Source organism: Culicoides brevitarsis, chromosome 1 (genome assembly GCF_036172545.1).
Source record: "Culicoides brevitarsis isolate CSIRO-B50_1 chromosome 1, AGI_CSIRO_Cbre_v1, whole genome shotgun sequence".
In the NCBI taxonomy this organism is placed as follows: domain Eukaryota; kingdom Metazoa; phylum Arthropoda; class Insecta; order Diptera; family Ceratopogonidae; genus Culicoides; species Culicoides brevitarsis.
Genome location: NC_087085.1, coordinates 41,721,933 through 41,747,910, shown reverse-complemented (window position 1 = coordinate 41,747,910; position 25,978 = coordinate 41,721,933). Strand labels below are relative to the sequence as shown.

Genomic DNA, 25,978 nt, shown 5'->3' with positions numbered 1-25,978 from the left:
TTTTAAAAAATTTTTGAAAATCTCTCAATATATCTTAAAATACTCGTCTTAAGGCATATTTTCTCATTCTTAACTCAATTTTGTCAAAAATGTCAGTTGTGCGATTTATCCTTTTCGCCCGGGATTTAAAAAAAACATAAATTTTAAAATAAAAAATAATTATTAAAAATAAATTAATTATAAATAATAGTTTTTCTAAAATTTAAAAATTATTTCTTATTTTTTCTAAATAATTTTTATTTATTTTTTTTCAACTATAAAATATTTAAAAAATAATAATTTATAACAATTCCAATATTTTTATCAATTGAAACAATTAACAATTTTATATTTTTATTTTCAAAAATATATAAATTTAAAATAATGAATATATTTAAATTAAATAAAAAATCTTATACCTATTAATTTATTTTTTTAATTATTGAAATTATTTTTGAATGAAATTTAAGTACTTTAAAAAATATCATTTTTTATAAATTTCATATATTTTTTTAAATCAATTTAAATAATTAAAAATTAAATTATATTAATAGAATTTAATTAATTTTTAATAATTTTTTTAATTTTTATGAAATAGAAAATATATGTATGTATATATGTATATGTATATGAATTTAATAAATATTCAAAACAAAAAAAAAATAAAGTAAAAAAGATTTATAAATTTAAATAAAAATATTATGTTTATTTTTTTACATTTAAAAAAAATAATAATATTTAATTGTATTAATTATTTAAAAAAAATAAATAATTAATTTTTGTAAATTTTTATATTCATAATTTTTAATCATTAAAAAATACATTTTAATGAAAAAAAAATTTTTTTCAGTCTTTAAAAATGTATAATATTTAAAAATTAGCGATCCATAAAAAAATCATTAAAATTTTAATAACAGCTATCATTTCATATTATGTAAAAAAAAAACAAATAATAAAAAAATGTAATTATTTTTTAACACAAAATTACATCAATTTTCTCCGAGATTACACAAAATATACAAAACCAGCAAAATTCCAAACAATTATTATTTACATAAAAAATAATAAAATACGATAAAATACAATAAAAGCAACAACAACAACAGCAAAATTAATATTCAACTCTCACCTCATCCATTATTATTTTATTTTTATATTCTCATGTGATTAAATGACCGTAAAAATGTTATCATTATAAAAACAATCAAGTTAAAAGCATCTCGCACTGCACCGCATGCATTTATTCGCACCGTGACACCATCATCGTCATCATCGGCATCGGCGGTGCAATAATTTATTTTATTTATTTTTTCTGCTAATTATTTTAATCACAACACGTAAAAAATTAATAAATAAAATTGCATGCCATATCCCTGTTATTATAATTATTATTATAATCTCTGCTTTCATGATGTGTGCGTTGCGTTGCATGTCCGCTTAATTCAACAATTTATGGAAAGTTTTCAATTATTATTTTATCCGGATGTAAATGAAAGGTCAGAGGAGTGGCATCGGTCTCTTAATTATTGATTTATGCTCGGCGTTGCCGTCCCTGCCGTTGTTTTCTCGCATGCGAGAGAGATTTTAAAAATAAATATGTGGCCGCTTACCTGTGCCGTGCCGCACATATTTTCCCTTTTTCCATTTTCGCAAAAATATCGAATGTTTCCGTTGCCGTTATTATATTCTCGTCGTCATTGAATTCAATTTATTGTGTATTTATACAAATCGGTTCGCATGGCGCGCACTTGTTTTAATTTAATTTCGAACAAAAAGTGCCACAGAGACACGTTCACGGCACAAATGAATGTTTTAATAATAAAATGTTACAAATGCACACAGGATGCTTACAGCATATAAACTCAACAACTGGATCATCGCGTTGTTTTTTCGTTGTTTTTGTTGTTGTTGTCGTCGTCCTCGTTACCGCACGCAGCACTCACTTTGCCACAATTTTCAATTCGATTCGACTGTTTGTCTCGTCGTCGATGCGATGCGAAAATCATCGGCAGTGAAAAATAAAATAATTTTCGTGTGTGTGGAATGGCAACGGGACAGAAAATTTATCGAGAAATGATATATCGAGTAAACCACATAATCATCGCCAGCAACAACAACCGCCCAATTGCAAACACCATATCGAGTGTGCGTCAGTTTAACTAACTGGTTTATTTGTTTTATACATATTTATTATAATAGGATATAAAATGATGCTGCTGTCAAACAATATAATGGCGGCGGTTTAATAGTGGTTGTTGCATTCGAAAAAAGATACGAACATTTTCAAGCCTCGAGTATAACTGAATTTTATTTTTACTTATTGCTTAAAAAATTTTCTGAAAAGAAAAAAAAATATAAAAATTATTTTTGATAAATTAAATAATTTAAATAATAATTAAAAATAAAAAACTTTAAAAATCAATTTAAAAATTTTTTTTTCGAAAAATTAACTTTTTTTATTTATTTATTTATTAATATTATTTTTTTTTTTTAATTAATGAACAAAATTGAAATAATTAAAAAAAATTGAAAATGATCAAAAAATATTAAACAATGTATTTTTCGACACAATTATTCAAATAATTTTTAAAAAAATATTTATTTTAATTTTTTTTTAAATTAAACAATTAAAAATTGAATTTCTATCATTTAATTAAAAAATAATAATTTTTTAACAGAATATAATAAAATTTGCTAAAAATAAAAATTAATTAAAAAATTATAATTTTTATTTTTACATACTTTATTTTTTTTAATAAAATATTTTATTGTATTTTTTATAATTTTTTAAAAATTTATTTGAATTATTTTTTTTATAAAAAATATATTTTAATATTAAAATTAGAATAAAAATAAACTTTAACTTAACTTATATTGAAAATATAATTTTGAATAGCATCATAATATTTTTTTTTAAATATTTTTTTAAGAATTATAGAAAATATAAATTTTTAAAGTTAAATTTTGTCAAAAAATTCTAAATGATTAAAATAAAATTATTTTGTATTAAAAAAATATTTATAATTAAAATATTTTAAAAATGAATTTATTTTTTAATAAATAAAAAATCATTATTTAAAAAATAAAAATAATAAAAAAATAATTTAAATACATTTAAAAAAATTTTTGTGAATTTTTTCATTTATTTATATTAAAATTAAATATTTATAAGTAAAATTTTATGACAATTGTTACCCCAAAAATTTTCGCAGTATATCAGAAACATGATTAAATTCATTAGACAAGAGAATTAAATTCCCATTTTTCACAAACTCAACAATCAACAAGATTTTCCCTCTGATTATCGGCTCTCTTTACATGAAAAGAGGTCGTGTGTTGCAACTTAACAACAATCCGAGGGAAAAACATCGATTAATTCCATGTGAATGGCAACAGCTCACAAAATGTCAGTTTCCTGCTTTATTTTCATTTTTCTCTCCTTCCATAACGACGTCGTTTCAACGACAATGGTGCACAATTTAATTACCATATTAAACTTTTATTATATGCACTCACTCTTTATTTATTCATTGAATTGAATTTAACCACGGTTGCCGCGTGTAAATGCTCGTCATTGTTGATATTTTTTCCATCGGATTACGACCAAAGACGCATTAGTCAAAAAATGTAATTTGATTTGATTTTGTCAACCAAAAAAAAAAAAAAATAAGGTTGGGGTGATAAACACACGCGACATCACTTGAAAATGACTCTTTTTTCGGGAATATTGAGACATTTGGGAAATTTATTTGTTCAGTTAATGGAGAGTATCTTCATCCCCCTCCATTGAAAAAAAAGTTCCCCGTAAGTGAATGAATCCTTTTCCGTTTTAAAGGCATGCGGTCGAGGTATTTTAAGCCATTAAATAAATTATTATTACCCTTCTTTGTGTTGCTCGAGACCCATTTGCTGCGAGCCCATTTAAAATTGTTTTCCATTTTTCGATAATAATCTTGTTAAATGTGTGCCAGTGCTTTATTTTATCTTTTTGCCACCTTTTTATGGGCATTTCACACACAAAAAGTCAAGTCTACCCCCATTTGTATAAATTTTGTGGTGTGACAAAGGAATGGAATGGCTACTAATAACCATAAATATTTCGAAGGAAATATTTTGTTATAATATTATTATATTATTTTCTGTGTGCGGCAAAGTGCTGTGTTGCTGCCTCTTTGTGGTTTTCCTGTAATACACCTTCGTTTTTGTCGACGAGCAGCTTTTAAATGCCAGAAAGGTGTTTTCAAGCCATTATCGGATAATAAACTGAAAGAGTTTGGTCAACAGTCTCGCCTTAGTTACTTGCATGGAAAATTATGAGGAATTTATGTTTCGAAATAAAAAAAAATAATAATTTTATTTCCGTACTTCTTTATCTTCTTTTATCATAAAATTTTAAAAATTTTAAATAGGTAAAATATGTTTAATAAATTTAAATTTAAATTAAATTTTAATTTTATTTAAAAAAAAATTATTTTTCAAAAAAAAAACTTTAAAAAAAATCATTAAAAATTTATTAAAATTTGAAAAACCCAAATATTTTTTTTATTTAATAATTTTTTAATTTTATAAAATTCAAATTTTAAAATTAATCAAAAATAATAAAACTAAATTAAATAAAATATATTTTAAAACTGATTTTTAATATTTATAATTAAATTAAAAAAAAAATATTTTTAATGAAAATTATCAACTAAATTCATTTAAAATTCAATAAAAATTAAAAAAAAAATTAATATAATATATTTAAAAAGAAATAATTAATTAAATTTGAAATATTTTTTTGCTAAAAAATTAATAACTTGATTAGTTAATAATAATTATTTTTCTTTAATTTTAATAAAAATTTTGTTTAAAAATTTATTATAACAATAAAAAAATTGGAAAATATAATAAAATTTTTATAAATTTAAATAAATATATATATATATTAAAAGAATTAATGATTACACAAATTAATTTAATTAAATCAAATTTTTGAATAATTTTAAATATTTTAAAATTTAATTTTTTTTTAAATGAAAAATTAAAATATTACTCGAAAAATCTTTTTTTTTTTTATTAAAAAATTTTTTTGAAAATTTAATTTATTAATTTAATTTTTAATTTATTATTTTTTATTTATTTATTAATTTTTTAAATTTAATTTATTTATAAAATTTTTTAGAATAAATTTATTAAATTAAATAAAATTATTTTATTTAAAATTAATTAAAAAAAATTAAAAAATATATTATTTTTAAATAATTATTAAATTTAATTAATTTTTCAAAATGTAATTTCAAATGCGAAACTCAAATTTTCCACAAATTCAAAACTAAAAGAGATCATGTGCAAAAATTGAAGTGTAATTAAAATTTCGGTCCATCGTTCGTTGTAACATTATCACGAAACAGACAAAAGATAGCAGAAAATTTTCAATGTTCTAAAAGGGATTAATTTTTGAATAGAATATTTCAGCATACAACCTCGTTACGAAAGCATATCGTCGTGCAAATAACCTGTTGTTAAGTTGCTTTGTTGGACTGTTAGTTAGCATCATTTCCAAAAAAAAAACGAGACAAAAGGTCAAACCACTTCCATAGAAACGAAATGCTGTTCCGTGTTGTTGTTGTTGTTTGATTCAATAATAACCTCGTTACTCCTCATATTTTGCACACTTTTCGCACAAATGTATCTCGTTAATGGGATTAGAGAGGTTTGATGATATGACATTTTTGGTCCCTCTCTCAGCGAAATTAGATTAAAATTTATAAATTTCTACGTGATGCAAGCGAGAAGCACAAAACAGGGGATTAACAAGGATGAAAACAAAGGAATCCCCCTTAGTTACACCCAATTAACAAACTCCGACGACGACGACGACAATTTAGGGATGAAATAGCAAATAATTACGTGTCTTCGATCGAAAATTGTGGGTTTTTTCTCCGTATTGATTGAAAATTGACTCTCGACGTTATTAAGGGGTTCTGAATTATTATGATGATGATACGAATATATCTATTTCTGGTTGCATGAACAGCAAATGTACAAATTACTTCAATAACCACTAATGCTTTTATATGGATTTCCTCTTCATTCTTCGTTTCTTTTCAATTTCTCTAATACCAACTCGACACAATAAAAAAGGGAGGAAAATGCCGGGTCGGTTGGAAAAATAAACGAACACAGAATTTAGCAACAAATAAATTTCCACATGACTGCACTGATTGCTGCCTATTATATTAACATTTTTTGTAGCTCACTTCACTCTCGTTTTCTCTCTCTCCTCTGCTTCGATCCATCTAACCATCCATCCATCCATCCGGGGGAGAAAAAAAAAGTTTTTTTTTTAAGTGAGTGTGTACGTGCAAACAGTGACTAAATTCAATACACTTCCACGTGAATGCGTCTTGGGAAGTTGTGGAAAAAGGGGCGAACGAGCTAAGGGTAAATATTGAATGAAATGTTTTTGTCATTTTTGCTGTTAAAGTTGGCCGTATTTGAAATGCGGTTGCAAAAAGTGATGCAGAGGATGGCAGAAAAAATCGTAATAATGTTCCAAAGGTGACTCGGAAATGTTTGAAAATAATAAAAAGCGACCGAAAAATACACACAAGGGGGAGTAATATTATTATTTTTGTTATTACTTGCATTCTTTGCACACTCGGTTTGTGAGTAGAATAACAAACACAAAAAGAAAGCATAGGGAAACTTTTTTTTTCATCACATTTATTTATTCGTACAAATTCTTATTTAACGAATCGGTTTAATTTTTATTTATTTTAATTTTTTTCATTTAATTTTTTTTTTATTTAAATTTTTATTTTTTTTTTTAATTTTTTTTTATATTTTATTTTTTGTATTTTAATTTTTTTTATTTTTTTATTTTATTTTTTTTATTTTTTTTTTATTTTAATTTTTATTTTTTTTTAATTTTATTTTTTTATTTTAATTTTTAATTATATTTTTTATTTTTTTTTTTAATTTTTTTTATTTTTATTTTAATTTATAAATTTTTTTATTTTAACTTTTAATTATTTTAATTTTTATTTATTTTAAATTTTATTTTTTTTCATTTAATTTTTTTTTATTTAAATTTTTTTTTATTTAATTTTTTTTTTATTTTTATTTAAATTTTAATTTTTTTTTATTTTAACTTATAATTATTTTTTTTAATTTTTTTTTTATTTTATTTTTTTTTTAATTTTTACTATAAGACTTTCTTCATTTAAAGCGCAGTTTCATTAAATAGGAAGTTATACGTACCTTAATACGGAAAAGCAGCAAGATTATGCCAAGGGGATTATTTTACGGTGTTACAGTTTTATTTGCATCATTTTACGCCGACAATTTTACTGCAATCTGTAAGTTGAAGACTTGCGTCGAATTACAATCCCCTAATGCTTTAAAAGGAAGTAGATTTGATTAAATTGCTTTTTCGGGGTTCATCATCGCTCGTATTATGAAATTATTACAAATTCAAGTAGCGTTTCAAATTCTTTAATTTTCTCATCATTTAATTTTTTTTCAAGAGGAGACACACTCCATTTAAATAAAAAATAAAAAAATACATCGTCAATTTTAATAAATAATTTGACATGAAAAAAATTTGACATACAATGTTGCTCAATTTTCAGTATTTTTAATTCCATTAAAATTGACTTCATTCAATTCCCATCAAAAAATATTTTTTAATAAAAAAAAATCTACAAATTTCTGATAAAGTATTAAATATTCATCAATTTTTTTTTTGTTGCCAAAACGAGCAAAAAAAATTTTTTTTTTCATATATAAAAAAAAATCACACACACACACACTCGAGTTATGATGAGAAAAAATTTAATTGAATATTAATATTTATTTTTTAATACCAATTTATAAATAAATTCGGAATGAATGCATTCTGGCACCCTACCGATGAAATTTAAATTTACACACACACAAAAAATATTTTTATTTTTTTACGAGTCTTTGCCGCCGCAGAATTGTTTTATTTTTTTTTATAGTAAACAACCCTTCATTCAACTTTTTTTTTAATTAAAAATATTATTTATTTTTAAACATTGGTGTTGATTATTTTTGTTGTTCTTTTTTGTTACTTGTTTTTTTATTACCTCGTAAAAAAACAGAAAAAAGTGGCGCAAAAAACAAATGAATGGAAGTTATTATGTTATTATATTTGAATCCACACAATTATTTTGATTCCGAACAAAAGGATGTTTTTTGAGGTTAAACATTTGTTTTTTCGCTCGTAAAATAATAAAAAAAAGTTATAATAAAATAACTTTTTTTTTATCGGTAACGGGATTCATAAAAATTTAATTTATATATTACTGATTTTTTTTCACATGAAAAAAAAAATAAAAAAAAATTATAAAAAAAATATTGATAAAAAAATAGCTCACACATTGTTCGTTCATTCGATAAAAAAAAAAATAAATAAATAAAAAAAATCTTATTATTATTATTATTACTATCCGATAGATATGATTGAGTCCCCATATATTGCGGATGTTATTCAATTTGCGTATTGCATATTTTATTACCTGGTTCAATTTTTTTTTCATACAAGCAAAAATTCTATTCAATTCAAATATAATAAATAAATAAATAAAAGAAGAAAAAATATTGAACACAAATTTTCGTCGTTCGTGTGTGTGTGAGTTTTTTGGTGTGACACAAACATATTTTTTTTTTATCAATACATGAAAAAATATGATACGACGTTATGCTAAACGAGACGCGACACAATTCGACGTGTATCTGCATATATTATTTATGTCTCCCTTTTGGCTTGGGGCAAAAAAAAAAATTTTTTTTTTCGAGCCTTAAATATTTGCATAATATAAATTTTTTTAAGTAATAACATGACATGTGAGTTAAAAAGGAGGTAGAAAAGGTAGACGTCGCGTTGTTGTCGATGATAAAAGGAATTTACGTTTGATGGAGGAACGACGACAAGGAACAAGGGTTGAGGTTGTTTGCTAATGCCTTGAGATATTTTTGTCGTCATTCTTTGTCTGCTTGTCAATTTGTTGTCAATAAATTTGATTTTTTTATTTTTCCTTATAAATATTTGAATTTTTGATGTTAACCAAAATTTTTATAAAAAAAGCAAGGCGTCTCCATTTAAAAAAATCCAATCAACACCTTTTTCACGGTAGTTTGTTGCCATGATGCTGCCGCAGTACGACTAACTTCATTATATGATTGTTTTATTTGCATTTAGGTTTCTGTTAAAATATTTTGATTGGCGGTTTTTTATTGGCGTACGTCACACGAGAGAGAGAGAGCTCCCATTCTCCCGTTGTCGCATTCCGAAAAACGGCAATAGAGAAAGTTTTCAAATGGTTTTATTGTTGTATTAATTAATATACATGTGCCTTGACGATGATCATCATGATGACGATAAAGTTTTAAAAGGGGGCAATAACAATATCTACGCTGCATGTGTGAACGACGACGACGACAACGATGGCAAAGTGGCAGCAAATATACTTTGCCAAGCTAGCAACAAATGTACAACATTTAACAATTGAATTGAAAAAGGGGTTTTTGTGTGTGATATAATAGTTTGCAAAAGTTTTTGATTTAAGTTTAAACTTTTGTGTGTGAGTAAGACTTCGACATCGAATCGACGACGACGACGACAGAAATAGACAATGAACGAACGAACGATATAATAATAATAAAATAAAATAACACAACATCTGCAACAATTGACTATCAACATGAAAAGTTTTTTACCACACTACCACATTTATTTACTATGCTTTTATTATTATTATCATTATTTTTGTGTTGTGCATCATCCGTGCTAATACGAGGCAAGGAGGCAAGAAAAAGGGTTTTGATATGGAGATTATTTTATTAAAAGGAAGATTGAGTAAATTTTGTGGGTTGTTTGTTGTTTGAGGTCATCTTTTGTTACAACAAAATAAGAAAGTTAATCAAAAATTGGTTGTGAAAACTTATAATTTTGTCTGAAAAATTTTCAATTGACTTTTATGAGTTTTTACATATTTTTTTAAATTTTTATTTATTTTTTTTAAGTTATGAAATTAATTTTTGAAATAAAAAACAAAATTCGAACCAAATTTTATTTTTCGAAAATTTGAAATAATATAACTTTTAAAAATTTCAATATGATTGATACTTTTTAATTTTTGTAAATAGAATTTTTAATAAAAACTAAACAATTTAAGTTCAAATTATTTTCAAAAATTAAAAAAAAAATATTTTTTTCGAAAATTTGAAAAATAAACTTTCGAAAAATTTCGAAATTAAAAAATTTAATTTTCTTTATGTTAAAAATTATTTCTAAATTTTCTTTGATATATATTTTGAAAATTTGAATATTGTAATTTTTTGAAATATTCAAATAATTTGATAAATTCTCATGGAGTCAATCGAGCAATTATTTTAAAAAATATTTTTCGAAAATGATATCAACTTCGAAATTTTTTTCGAAAATTAACAATCTAAATTTTTTAAAATGTTTTTTTTTTAATTTGAAAAAAATAAAAATTGTATCACTTGAAAAATTATTTTTTTTTATTTGAAAAAAAAAAATATCTTTAATTGCTTTTAGATATTTTGAATGTTTTTAATACAAAAAAAAAAAATCAAAAAAATTTCGAAATTTTTTAAGAATTATAAATTCGAGTAATTTTCGAAAATCATTCGAAGTACTGAAATTTTTGAACAAATAAAGAAAAGTTTTTGTCTTTTAAAAAAATAATAAAATATTGTTAATTATTTTAAAAATTAATAAAAAAATTAAATAATTTTCAAATATCATTCAAACTTTTAAAATTTTTAATTTTTCGAACACGAATTTCGAAGAAATAAAAAAGGACAAAAAAATAATAATTCATTTTCTTTTTTTTTTCTCGTTACAGGTTTGTTTGTGTCATGCGATTACTAAGCACTTCATCATGAACCTTTTACATTTATTTTTTGTACAGTGAATAAAATCGAGCAAACGAGTTACCCAACAAGCAACCTGCAATACAAAATTATTGCCGCCATGAGACCTGCTAGAATTGTAAGTACAGTAGTAACCATTATTGTTCTTCTACATCATATTTCATCTTTATTGTATTACTAAAATATGCTCTTGCTAAAAAAGATAGAGTTAGTTTGCACGGGGTGTGATACAAAATATTAAAATTTATTATTATTCTAAGTTGATATGTGTTTTCTATGCACACATTTGTGAACGACACACATTCTGGAAAATTGCATATAAATTTTCATGTTGACAATGAACGAGCTCTCGAACGTATATTTTGCGGTTGTTTGAATAATAATCATGTAAGGCGCACAACAACCTGTGTTCGGAATTAAATGTTTCTCGTATTGCTGATCAATCAGTACCTACCAACGACTTTCCTGCTGAAATACGGGGGAAGTTCAGTGAAGCGTTTTTTGTCGTATACCGAAAAGGCTTTTATTATTAAAATTATTGCCAGAAAATTTTTCAGACAGTCAAACCAATTTAGACAGTTGCATCACTCAAGGGACTTTATCATCACAAAGCGAGAGACTGTCACTGTTGTTCTATCAATGTTCTGCGAAAAACCATAGTGAGCCATAGAAAAAGTGTTTAAAACAGTTGTTAGAAGTGCATTGGGACATTGGGACATTTTTCGGAATACTAAATAAATATCTGTGTGTGTGTGTCATTGTCCGGAACCTGTACTTTTATTTATTATTATTTTCCTCTCACACTGCTCTTGTCCCGTGACAAGTCAGTCATGAGTACGCAAATATTAGTTTTTTTTTTGATGTGCAACTAAAGTTGGAAATATTTTGAAAAATGGCACGAATTCCATTTGCAGTGTTTATGCATTCAATTTGCCGCAGCATGCACAGAGCGAAAAACGTTTCCTTTTAAATTTATTTCATATTAAAATACAAAGCAAATAGCAAATCAACAAAAAAACACACACATGGCAAAATAAAAATTGAGAATGAAAAAAATTTTTTGAATCAAAAAATGTAAGCGTATTTTTTAAATTTAAATTTTTTTTTTTTAAATAATTTTTTTTTTTTTTTAAAAAAAATATTTTTTTTTATTTTTAAAAATTAAACAATATTTTTAAAAAAATATCGACTTTAACAAAAAATTAATAATTTTTTTAAATTTAATTACTGATTTTAAGATAAACATTTAACTTTAAATAAAAATGTCGTTGAAATCAACCCAAATCAAAATAAAAATGAACTTCAGAATAAAAAAATAAAAGGAAGAGAAACGAACACACACAGAGACACAAAAATTGCTCATCCAACCATATTCGGTAGATGTGTGCAGAGGAATAAATATTGCTAAATCCTAATAAAAGGCATGAGGAAATAGAATAGCTGCTATGCTTCAAATACCGCTCCAAACACTAACAAAATAAAAAAAGAACGACAACAAACATCCAATTTTTTACGATTTTGCCAAAGAGCGAGAGAAAGAGAGATGTAGACGAGGAAAATTGGATTGGAAATGAAAATGAATGTATGTGAAAGCTTTCCGATTGAAAATCAAATAAAATGGACAGTAAATGATCATGTGACATGAAGATAATTTAGTTTGTTATGTGAGTCGTCCTCTTATATTCCTCACGTACCTCTCTCTCGCAAGACACACAAAATTTGTTCGGAGAAAATAAATTTTTTGGCAAACACACGACGACGACGATTTTGATGTCGACGACGAACAAAACAACAACAACAACAACGTCGACCAAGCATTTGGGATTTCGAGGGATTGTTATTTTATTATCAAGTTTCAGAGACATGTCATAGATAGAAGGAGAAAACTACACGCAAACACTTATAGAGTAGCAACATCGTCATCATCATTCTCGTCGTCATCGGACAAAATCAAGTATGAAACAATGTGTGTGTGTGTGTGAAAGAGGTGAATTTGTTTGCATTGGACGATATTCATTATTCAAAGGTTTGGTCAAATGACCAAATTGGCATAAAGTGTGACATTAATGCCAAAATATCATTCGACAAGAGGTCGATGTTGCACGACGGGAAAAAGTGCCGTGCAATATGAGAAGATTTCTCTTCAGATTTAAAGCATGAACAAGGTAGAAAAATTTATTTTGGAGTCTTCGACATCATTTGGTAGGTAAGTCTGAAAAAAAATTATTGTACTTCATTCTGAGGATTTAAAAAATTCTTTAATACATAAAATCTTACCTGTCAAGTTTGCCATCTCAAATTTTTCTGAAGTCCTTGAAGCGTAAAATCCTCTTTATCCATCACTGCTCATGACAAACGACGATGCTGTATCTCCCTGTTTGTCTATGTAAATTATTCGAAAGATATCACATCCAATAAGGTTTAATGATTCCGGTTAGATATTGGGAACAAATCAAATTCTCTCTGTTTTACTAATTTTAATTGATTTCAAATCGACTGTAAAATTATATACCGGGTTCCCCTTTTCACATAACCCCAAACGCGGCTATCAAAACAAAAACAAGCATATTTGCTTTATTGATTTACTTCCTTCTTCATCCAATTCGTTCGCATATACAGAGATCCGTGAAGCGTATCGAAGGAAAAACGGGCGAACAAACGAGAGTTAATGTGTGAAGAGGAAAATTTATTATTTATTTTATTCGATGACCCTTGTTGTTTGCCTTTGCTCACGTATCGCATACCGAAACAACCAGCTAGACACGTTTTTATCAGTCTTGTCTTGTTATGTCAAAAAAATAACTAAAAAGGAAAAGGAAAAATTTTATTTAAGAAGATAAAGAAACTTTCCCTCTTCCTTTTGCTCCTTGTTGTGCTATAATAAAAATGAAACACGAACACAAGTCGCCGCCAATCTACTTCTTCGTTAAATATGTGATAGTGGTTTCTTGTTATATTTTAGCCACGCTTCATGATGATGGTTTTATTTTTCTTTTTCGACGTTAATATTATATCGCTCGCTGTATGTGTGTGTGTGTTTCGGTAATTTACTTTCTTCCTCTTTCTTGCCTTTTTTGTGTGTGTAATATTTTCCGCGTAACACGAACGGAACGCACGGTACGATTATTAAAAGGTCGGATGTTGGGTGTTACTGTTAGGTTAAAGCGGATAAAAGTTTTTACGAGCTCGTTCGTTTTATATTATTACCGTTATTTCGGTTAACATTTCCTCATCTTTTACTTTTTTTCTTTCTTCTTCGTCTTGGAAAGTTGTTGTTGTTGTTATTCTTTTTGATGTTAATCCTGCGACGGAGTTTTTTTTTGTGTTATATTAATCAAATTATTCGGAACTCGTCTTTGTTGATGATTTAACTTGATGATAAGTAAATGAATGATGTGGTCTTTTGGAGGAAAAAAGGGCAGCAAAGAGGGGAGAAAAATTTATGACTGTTTAGGCACGTTGAAGAATAAAAAAAGCAGAAGAAGATGAAGGGATGCCAACTAGAAACAAATTTAGATGTAATTAGGGAGTTGTTTATTATTGTGAAATGAGGTAATTTTTAGTGCTATAAAGGGAGTTTTATGAATATTGTTGCTTTTTATTTTTAGACTTTTCAAGGATTAATGACTTAATGGATATTAACAGGTTAACTCTAACTACTGAAGATGGAACAAAAGCGATGTCTAATGGAAAAATTGAAAGAGATACATACCTATGGATGGACCATATATTGATTACTGCAGCTCGATATTGATTTTGAACAATGAAACTGATTTGAATGAATTACAAAAAGTGCAAAACCAAGCCTTGAAATCGACTTGACAGACTAATTTACTGACTTTAAGACTCTTACCATATTACCTGAAAGTAAAATTACTTGTTGAAGTCCTTTTTGGCAAATCTTTCTCTCCAAAAATTTAAAATCCAAGACACATTAACAAAGAACGTGCCAAGTGAACGTTAGTTCATGAATAAGAATTACATTAAACCATCCCCAAGTTTCGCCAAATTTTCAAATCACTCAATATTTTAATTTTCACTCATGTGAATGCACTCTGTTTACCCTTTTGCCTGCCAAAAAGTGAAATACAAAACCCTTAAGCTGAGTATTGCCAAAAAAAAACGAGGTATTGAAAAGTGTATCGCACAAAAATGTGCAAAAGTCGAGAATAATAAATCTAAATCACACCTAAAACGTGCTTATTTACCGCACACACACACAAAAACCCTCTATAATTCTCTTCCAAGCAAATAGCAACTCTCGCACACACAACAAATATATATATAATTTTATTGCACGAAAAATGCCTCTTTTTCTCTCGGGTATAATAACATCATCATGCCAAGCAGCCAGCCAAGCCAAAACTCTCTACCGCATGTCAAATAACAACAACATCGTGTATGGCAGGCAAAACGGCAAAGCAAGCAACATTTCATGAAAAGTGGCATGAAAAAGAGGAAAATAAATTCCAAACAATTTTCAGCAAACCATCTGCTTAAAATGATTTAGTTAATCACATTTTCTTGTTGTTGTTGTTGTTGTTATTGTGTATCAAAGTAACACGACGACGACGGCATTCATTCACTCATTTAACTTGTTCCCGAGTGTTTGTGTGTGTAATTAATTCCCTTATACCAAATTCATTAAGATGTAATCAATAAATAAACTTAACTCTCAACTTCTTTAATAAAATGGCACGTCTTTCGTCGACTACACTTTGCTCCGTGTACAAAGAAAAACATTTTATCTTCTTCCCTTTTACGCTTTATTTTCTTCTCTCATTACCGTTACATGTTGGGGAAAATTACACCGTCGTCGTCGTCGTCGCTTACGGATACATTTATATTACATTGTATAAAGAATATAATTTATTTTTCCTCTTTTTCTTCAAGAATTCTAGTCAATTTACTCCCTCATCCCCATTTTTTTTGCGTTTCACAAGCGAGACGTTTAATCGTTGTGTTAGGCGGCGGCGGCGGCAATGAAATTCACGGAACATCAACGACGCGCCGGATGAAAAGGAATAAAATGGGGAATGTTTTATATTAAAATTTATTAACGGTGTCAACATTCTGCGTTTAATGGGATCAATTACGGATATTCCCCGTGTTTTAGTCTTAATTATAATTTATAAAGTGCGCCGCAATCGCGTTTCTTGTTTTTTTTTTGTTTTTTTTAACAGAAGATCATTTTCAATCCTGTTAATAACAAATATCCCCGTGGAATTGAAAATCCGTGTTTTTCCAGAAAATAAACAAAAATTTATGGGAGATTTGCATATACATAAACCTCGACATGGAAAAAAATACAATTTTTATTGTTTATTTGAAACAATAGGAAATTGAGAGAGAGAGGGATTTATTGCGTGTGTTCGGTTCATGTAAGAGCTATTCATGCAAATATAAATCCCTTGAAACGACTTTACTAAATCAACAATTCCTTTTATTTTATTATTATATGTTGTTTGTTATTAATGTTGTAGGATCACTCAACGCGCAACGCTGAAGACATGACGACTTGTAAAATAGGTTAAATAAAGATTTTGTGTGAAACGAGAGAAAATTGTGAAAGGAGGAAAAACAGATAATCTTGTTACATTTATTTTATTTTTTTCCCTTTTCGATTCGTGTGTGAGTGAATACAACCCTCATCACACTCTAATCAACCGATAAACTTATTCTGCTTCAAGAATCTTGTTTTCTAAGTTTTTTTTCGTACCGCATTTCGAAGAAAAAATGCGGTTTTATGCTGGAGATGTCGTCTGAAAAGTTTTATACTATTAATTTTTTATATGCTTGGTTTGAATTAATTGATATAGATTTTGAAACCTTTTTTATTATGAGGAGTACAAAATTGAGAAATGAGGAGTATAAAAATGTAAAATACATTTTTTGGCGGGAAAATTTATAAATATCTTTTGAAACGATAAAAACAAACCTTAATGAGCCATAAAAAGTTCAAAATTAGCTTCTAAAGTTAAAATGAGGAGTACAAAATTGTTAACTAAATATTTAAAATACTAAAAAAAACTTTTAGAAGGAAAAATTTCGAGAAAAATTCTTTCAGATTATGTAAAATATTTGTTAAGACAATCTCTTGAGTCATGAGGAATATTAAAATGCAAAATTTGTATTTTGAGGAGTACAAAAATGTGAAATTTGCTATTTGAGAAGTATAGAAATGTGAAATTTGTACTTTGAGGAGTATTAAAATGTAAAATTTGTATTTTGAGGAGTACAAAAATGTGAAATTCTTGGAAATTCGCTATTTGAGGAGTATTAAAATGTAAAATTTGTGTTTTGAGGAGTAATAGAATGTAAAAAACTTACCTTTTTATAAGTCAAAATGCGATAAAGTTGATCGTTTCGTTAAAATCGAGTACAGCAATCATATTCCTTCTTCTCCTTCTCCTTTTTTTATTTGATAGCTATATAAATTGATGTATAATGCATGTCGTGTCTTTCGGTCGATCCGAGTAATGTGTGTGAGTTGTTGTTGATGTTGATACAAACATGAATCCAATCAATTGTACATCATTCAATTTTATGTGTGTGCGTTCAATATTTTATGCCGCCCTTCGTCTTTTTTTACGTGTTTTTCAATTCAACGACAAAAAAATAAAATAAAATAAGAAGAAAAGAATAAAGCTTAACAACCCAACATCAACATCTTAAAAGCCAAGCGAATCATATTACCTTTTATCTCATCCTTTTTTCCCCAAGTGGCCCTAAAAAATACATGAGAACTGCTGTATGACGTGCTCATAATAAAATAAAATACAATAAGTGAGTGGAAAACTCGTGTGAGGCGTCTGTGTTTCCTATTTTATGCTCGTTCATAAATAAAGTGAGAGCAAGATGAGACATGAGTTGAATCAATAAAAAAAAATTTGCACTCCTATACATGGAAGTTTCTATGCATGTGTGCGGTTGAAAAGTTTATAGCGCCAGAAATATAAAAAAGTATGTGGTAAATGTTCGGCATATCAACAGTAACATATTTTATTGGGTTTGAATGAACGAGCGCAGGCAAAAAAGTCGTAAAATTGACGTTTGTCGAATCGCATAAAATTTTTATAGATTTTCGTTTATTTTTTTTCGCTTAAATTTGTTCGTGGATCGATAACGGATAAAAAAACGAAGAAAAAAAATCCATTTTTCGATCGAAATATGATTGCTTTCCATCATCATAAACAAGATAAATGCGCTGCATTTCTTATTCCGCAGAAAAAAAACAAGAGAAACAATATAAAAACAATTTATTTTTTGTTGATACAAATAAACTTTTGTTCGAATTCAGGAACAATAGAAGGCGAACAAAACACGTATTTGTATTTAGAACTGCTTTTCTTTGGTTTTTCCGAATGTATGTGAAGTGATTATTGATGTGAGATTGCGAATTGAATTGAGTTGGGGGGATAAAAAATAAATATTTTCAATTTTATGAGTGGATTTTTTTCAAATAAAAGGAAGTATTTTGTATTCTTCATCAAAAAGCAATATTCAAAAGAAAAGTTCAAACTCAAACAAATTTGCAACACATTTCAATATTTTTTTTTTTTTTTGTAAAAAGTTAAATACGAAACTAAAATAATAATAGCAGTACAAGTAAATAATAGGAAAAACATCTACTTTTTCCATTAAATCTACTTAAGGTTTTTCTCTTATTTTTGCCGACAGATAAAGTACAGGCGGGATTTTCAACAACTTTTTCCTTCGTCTTTGTTATTGCATTAAAAGCGGAGTAAAATGCAAGGATTTTTGCAATTTCATTATTTTTTTTACCGCATTTCGAAGAAAAAATACGGTTTTATGCTGTAAATTTGGTCCATTGTTCTTTAAAAATTTCTTTTTTAATATAATTTTAATTAATTTTTCACTTTAGAACTGATTAATTAAAAATTTTGATATTTTTGCTTTGAGGAGTATGAAAATGTGAAAAAAAAAATTTTTTTTTTTAAATTTTATTCATTTTTTTTTCAGGAGTTAGAAAATGTAAAATATCAAAATTTCGACTAAAAATTTAATTTAAAATTAAATCTAAGCTCAAAAATTTTTTTTTTATTATGAGGAGTACAGAATTGAGAATAAATAAAATTTGTTAATTAAAAAAAAAAATAAATAAATTAAAAAATTTTTTTTTTGGGATATCAAAAAAATTAAAATATTTTAATTAAATTAAATTAGTTCAATAAATTAAATATATTTAAATTTAATAAAAATTATTAATTAAAATTAATTTTTTATTATAATTATTTTAATAAGTTTGATTAAATTTAATTAAATTTATTCAAATTAATTAAAATAATTAAAAAAAATATTAAAATTTAGATTAAATATTTTAGCAATTTATTGCTGACTTCAAAAAAAATATATATTTGAAATTATGAGGAGTATTAAATTGTAATTTAATTAAGTCAAAAAATAATAAAAAAAATTGAGGAGTATGAAAATGTGAAATTGTAAAAAAATGCAGTTTAGTTAATCCGTTTCATCAAAACGGATAAAATTGAAAATCTCCCTTTTTATTTTTCTTACACTTTTTTTCGTTCATTTTCTCTACAAACAGAGCAATCCTTGAAGCGCAATTGAATTAAACTGTAGATAAGATACATTTTGCATTTTACGATATTATTTACTTTTATAGGGCATAAACTTTATTTCCCTATAGAAAATGGCAATGCAGTCGAGATAACGCGTTTTTATGACTTTTATATGGAGCCGCCTGGTTAATCGAATATTTTCATTGAAGAAAGGGGAGAAAATCTCAATTGTCGTCAATTACACGAAATTAATTTTCCATCAAAGGTATATAGTTCGTACAAGTATCCTCTCCTTCTCGAAATGTTCAAAGGAAAATTGCTCAAAAACCATATTATTATTAAATATAAAAGGTGCTAGAATTAAATATACATATCTCTTGCCAGTCTAGTCTATTAAGGTACGAGAGACAAAGAAAAACCATAGAATAAGTTTGTAAAACGGTGAAAATTGAATGCCACACACAAAATGGCTTTAAGTTTAAGTACAATGTTTACACGATGAGATGACAATATTTGTGTACGATACTCTCCCCCTCCCCCATCCCCCCTATTGAAGAACAGAAGGTAGAGAAGGTGCACTTGAAACGAGCAGGCGTGAGAAAAAGAGAGCATTTCTTCCGTTCGTGGAAATTCGTCTTTTCTCGTGCTCTTCATCCTCATTCCTCAAAGCATGGCAGGGGGTGCAAATCGTCGCTGCGTGTTTCTGTGGTAGATCCTTCGCACACACAAAACGACAAGAATGTGTTAAGAAAAGATGGCTTTAGAAACCTCAGTCATTTAATGCTATACAGATTTACGGATGATTGCACGACATGTTTATTTTTTTGTATCTCTCTCGGCGTTGTCTGAGGGTGTCTGATACGGGTACGAAGTTGCTTCGAGTAATAAAAAAGATATTTTACGTCTATAATAATGTACTTAATTTTTTTTTTTCATTTTGATCATCTCTCGTTCATTTTTCTTCCCGCTTTTATTTATAATATTTTATTATCTCTCATCGACTTTTTTTTTATTTTGCCTTGAAAAAATAATAATCTTCCACGAAGAAATTTTTCGCATGTAAAACTTTTTCTTTGGGTGTTGTAAGTTTTATATAAAATAATAATAAAAAAAAAGATTTTTTTTTTCTTGCAAGAAAAATTTTCAAATATGATAATAATATTATCTTTCATAATGTATGGAATATAAAATGAGCGCTGAATATTAAATGATTTCACGTTTTTCCTTTATTCAAAAAAAAAAAAAAAATGAAAATACTCGACGTCGGAAAATAAGGTAATCGGTGTCGTTGTCGTCGCCATTATTGTGTCTCTCGAGACAATTTATTTTTTTTTCACTGCCTCTTAATTTTTTTACGGGGGGAATTTTTTATTTATTTATTTTTTTTTTTGAGTGAATAGGAAATTAATTAGTTGGAAGTTGCGGGAAAATTAAAAATAAATTCAAACAAAAATTATTTTTTTATTAAATTTTTTTTTATGAAACTTTTCATTAAAATTTAAAAAAAAATTAAAAAAATTTTTTTTATTTTGAATTTATAAAAAATTAATTATTGTTAGTTTTAAATATTTATTAAAAATAAATAATAAAAATTTATTTTAATAAAAAAAAGTTATTTTGAAAAAAAAATTAATTTAAAATTAATTTTTATTTTTTCAAGGTTTAAAAAAAATTAATTTGAATTTTTTTATTTAATTTTAGTTTTAAAATTTTTTATTTTAGGGTTTATTTAATTTTATTTTTTATATGATTAATTTAATTTAATTAATTAATTTGCTTAAAATTCTAATTTTTTTAAAATTAATTTTATTTTTTTTATTAAACTTTTAGAAACTTTTGGAAAAATATTTAAAAATAATTTTTTTTATTATTTTTTTATAAAAAAAAATATTTTTTTTATTAATAAAAATTTAATTTAATTTTTAAAAAATTAATTAATTTACTTAAAATTATATTATTTTTTTTTTTAATTAATTTCAATTTTTTTTATTTAATTTTTTTTAATTTTCCGCAACTTCTTACTTAATTTCTTTGAAGGGGATTTTTTTCGTACAAATTAAATGAAAAATTTCAAGTTTTAGTAAAAACAAAACAACAACAATAAACTCAATTACCAAGATTATCATCGTTAGGTAGGAGACAAGTAACATACTTGAGATCGTCATGTGTTCCAATGTTTGAACAAAAATTTTTCAACGAGATGAAATGATGATGATGCTGAAAAGAAAATTTTCCTCTTTTATTATTTTATTTTATTATTTTTATAAAAATAAGAGAAAAAAATGAAAGAAGAGGAAAAATTTATAATAAAATCCTACCACAATGTTCGGTAAGTTGTCTGTGTGGAAAATTTTTCTGACAAAGTACTTAAATATATAATAATAGGAAACTATGTGAAAAGATACACCGAACGAAGAACCGAGAATAAAAAACCATAAACTTATTTTATTTTATTTAAACTTTTTTTTTTTGTTTTTAAGTGCAAAGGCAACAACAATTGCAGAGATGCACAGGACAACAAATATCATAATAAATAAATAACCTCATCTAAAAACATTGTCTCTGTATTTATTTTGCAATAAAACGAAATAAAATATGAAACAAAGAAAAAATGGGATTTAAAGTTGACTACTTTTCTTTGTTGTCGTGTCTGGAATTTCCTTTTACCTTTTTTTTCCAACTTTTGTGATCATTTAATCGAATCAATAACTTGGCAAAAAGACATTCAATATTTACTCGTCTTCATTTATTAGTTTATTAGAAGTCGGCAATTTAAAGTTTTATTGAGATAACTTCCTCCTCCAGTTGTAAGGACACATCATTCAAACTGTAAACAAAACAGAGAATATGTAAATATGTGCCGCCTTTCAAATCAACACAAACACTCAACTCACATTTCGAGCACACAGAGAATGAGGAAGAGTTAAGTGATGCATGTGCTGCTTTTTGCCTTTTAAGTGGCGACAGACGAGTAAATGAATTCTAAATATGAATAAACTAACCACATACTCTGCAGAAACTTTTGTGCCTCTCAGTAAATTATTATTTGGAATTAGTAATTTGTTGTTCATACGGTTTTTGTGTGTTGGAATAATCAACAGAAAAGTTGAAGTACGGCAAATGATAGGTTAGTTACGGATTTTGTGAAGGTCTTGAAATGTCCTGCGGAGGGAAATTAAATAAATTTTACACTATTTGAAAGGCAAAATAATTTAAAAGTTTTTTTTTTATTTTTTAAAATTTAATTAAAAATTTACAATTAATTTTAATATCAAAAATTTTAATTTTTAACTTAAATTAAATTATTATTTTATTTTTAATTATAATTAATTAATTAATTTTTTTTTTAATTTTTTCATTTTATATTTTCATTAAAAAATTTTTATTTAAAAAAACTATTTTAAAAATTTAAAAATAATTATTAAAAATTATAAGTTAAAAAAATAAAAATAATTTAATATTTTTTTTTTAATATTGATTCAAAATTATTTTTTTATTATTTTAAGAAAAATAATTTTTTGTACCAATTTTTTATAACAAAAATATATATTGGAAACTATTCAAAAATAAATTTAATTTCAAAATAGTTTTAAAAACATTTAAATAAGTTAAATAATTTTTTATAGATGAAATAATATTTTAATAAGTTTGATAGTTAAAAAAATTATTATAAAAAAATAGTTTTAACTTACATAATTTTTATTTCAATCCAAAATAATTAAAAAATAATAATTTTAATAATTATTAAAGTTAAAAAAATAAATAAAATTTAATTTAATAATTTTAATAATTAAAATTTATTTTTTTTTAACTTTGAAAAATTTTTTTTTTTAAATTTAATTATTTATTAAATATAATTTTATTGTTTAATTAATAGATTTTTTTAATTTTAATTTTTTTATTGATTAAATAATTTTATTTAAAAAAAAAAAAAATTTTTAAATTTTTTTATTTTTTTTTTAATATTTTTAAGAATTAAAAATTTTTAAATTAGTTAAAATCTCTCATTTTTAACTAACAAGATGCTTTACAATTCCATTTCCAATAAGCAGTAATTGAGGAAATGAACATCTACCCGAATCCAGATGTTTACATAAAATTTTCCCCAAAACATCTCCCTCCATTCGAAAACTCGTCGTGATCATCGTTTGAACGATGCCAAGAACTTTATAATCAAATAATCAAGTGTATCCTCTTAAATCTTAACTACATCAAAGTTGATTACCCAAATAAAATTAAACACGTTAAAAGCATAATATCACAAGTAAAGCACACACGAACAACAAACATCCCCCCAAAAATGTACATATTTTGTCTGTCTAGCTATTTCATAACATGGCTCGGCATCATCATCTCGCCGTAGGAGGAAGGAGACACGTACGACATGAAACCGTAAAACCTCATCTAACCTAAATAATTATACTAAACATTTCTCTCGAATGTGTGTGTGTGTGCGCTCGAAAGTTTTGCTAGTCAGTTGTTGTAAACTCCATAAAATGTATTTCAAAAACTTGAAAATTTCTCTTGCGAAGGCAGCGTAGCAAAAAACGATAAATTTCATGATGATGTGTATTTATTTTGTACATAAGCATTAAAGTTTACAAGTAGTTTTCTATTTGTGTGTGCATTTTATTTTCCGAAAGCTAGTCAGGAAAATTTGCAGGCAGAGAAAATACAAGTTTTGTGTTGTTGTGTAAATAAAACATATTCTTCCTTTATATTCATGTCTCAAGGTTTGTTCATGTGTGTGCCTGTGCAACTGGAAAATGTAACAAGAAGGTGCATTTTAGAGACGAAGAGATATTTGTTGTTAACTTAATGCAAGGAGAGCAGTGCCGGACACATTTTTTTAATAAAAAAAAAAAAAAATAAATAAATAAATAAAATTTAAAATTATTTAAAAAAAAATAATATAGTAATTTAATAAAAAAAAAATAAAAATTTTTAAATATTCAAAAATGAATTAATTATTTTATTAATTGAATTTATTTTTAATTATTTATAAATTTTTATTTTTTCAATTTAATATAATTTAAAATAAAAAAATTAAATCTAAACTAAATTTATTAAAAAATAAAATTACTAAAAAAAATTAAAATAATCTCGAAAATAATAATATAATAAAAATAAAAATTTGTATATAATCAAAAATTAATTAAATATTTTTGTTTTATTATTCATTAATTTTTTTTAAATTAATAAATTATTTATTTTTTTTTAATTATAATTTAATTTAATTTAAATTTTTAATTTTTATTAATTTGAATTAATTAAAAAATAAAATAAACAAAAATTTAAAAAAAAATTATTTAAGTTAATTTTTTTTTATAAAATTTATAATAAATAAAAAAAAAATAATAAAAAAAAGGATTTCTTATTTTTAAATTAATTTTAAAAAATTTTTTAAATAATTTTTTTTTTAAATTTAATTTTTAATTTTTTTGATTTAAATTAATTAGAAAAATTATTTTATCCTTTATGGAAAATTTTCGGGGCCTTTTTAAAAAAATCCGCCTCTGACGAAAATTTTCCTCTGTGTTGGGAACAAAATTTCTTGTTTTTGCTGAAAATTTCTGATGGTGAGTGTGCAAAGTTCACAATAAACACTTACAAATTCATTGCACATAATAAACATCGACATCGTTCGTCTTCTCATCTCTCTACGAAAATGTCGAATGAATAAAAGAAAAGCATCTTTTCGAGGAGTGTCTTACATTAACGGCAACAATATCTTTCAATCAAATCTAATCCGTTACACACAAAATAGCTTTGTCAGTGAGAAAAAGGAAAAATACATGAAAAATCTTTAAATCCACGACGACGGTCCTTCACCTCAATACGAAGATGCCTCCTTCGCAAGAATTTATATTTTCCTCCTCATCTTTTCCACTTTATTTATTATTCATTCATCCATGTTGTTGGCATTCCTCCGTTGTTGTTGTTGTTGTTGTTGTCGTAAATGTAAATCAATATCGAACGAAAAAAAAAATATGTAAAATAAATGATAAGGCTCTCGTTACCCCCTTTTTTATCCTTTCCTAATACTGTTAATATAAACGTAAGTAAAGTACACAAATAATATAAATAAAAATAAAGATTTTTGCCTCATCATCATGCATACCTACTTTGCTCCGTCTTCCGTCGTTTCCCTGTGTGTGTCTGTTTGCCAATGCAAATAATAATATAAAAATTCTCATATCATTTGATTGCTTTTCAATATTCTTATCCTGCTTTTCCTTTTCTCGGGTGCTGCCTTGGCGTACAAAGGTACAACAACATGTATGATATCCCTCTTTCAGCATCGGCATCGTTTTCTCCTCTTTCTCTCTCTTATTTTCATGCAAATATTATACATGATTGAAGAAAAAGATACACAGATTATATTAGACTATTTTCTTTTTTTTTATGTGATTTTTTTTATTGAGGTTTGAAAATTGTCTGATATTGAGTCATGATAAAATTTCAGCTTAAATTTAAAAAAAATGTATTTAAAAATAAATTAAAAAATAAAAAAAAAATAAAATAAAAATAAAAAAAAAATAGATTTT

At 25.4% G+C, this 25,978-nt stretch overlaps 1 protein-coding gene and 1 long non-coding RNA gene across 2 annotated transcripts in view; one reads left to right on the top strand and one right to left on the bottom strand.

The window, feature by feature from the left end:
* LOC134827869 (uncharacterized) overlaps positions 1 to 25,978 on the bottom strand; it is a 181,794-nt gene that overhangs the window by 61,653 nt on the left and 94,163 nt on the right. The window lies entirely within an intron of this gene.
* Positions 1 to 25,978, top strand: part of LOC134827864 (protein groucho) — a 167,816-nt gene that overhangs the window by 71,135 nt on the left and 70,703 nt on the right. Inside the window, exon 2 of the mRNA XM_063840721.1 lies at positions 10,926 to 11,005. Coding sequence (XP_063696791.1) covers positions 10,988 to 11,005 — 18 coding nt within the window. The 5' untranslated portion in view covers positions 10,926 to 10,987. The remainder of the gene's footprint in view (positions 1 to 10,925; positions 11,006 to 25,978) is intronic.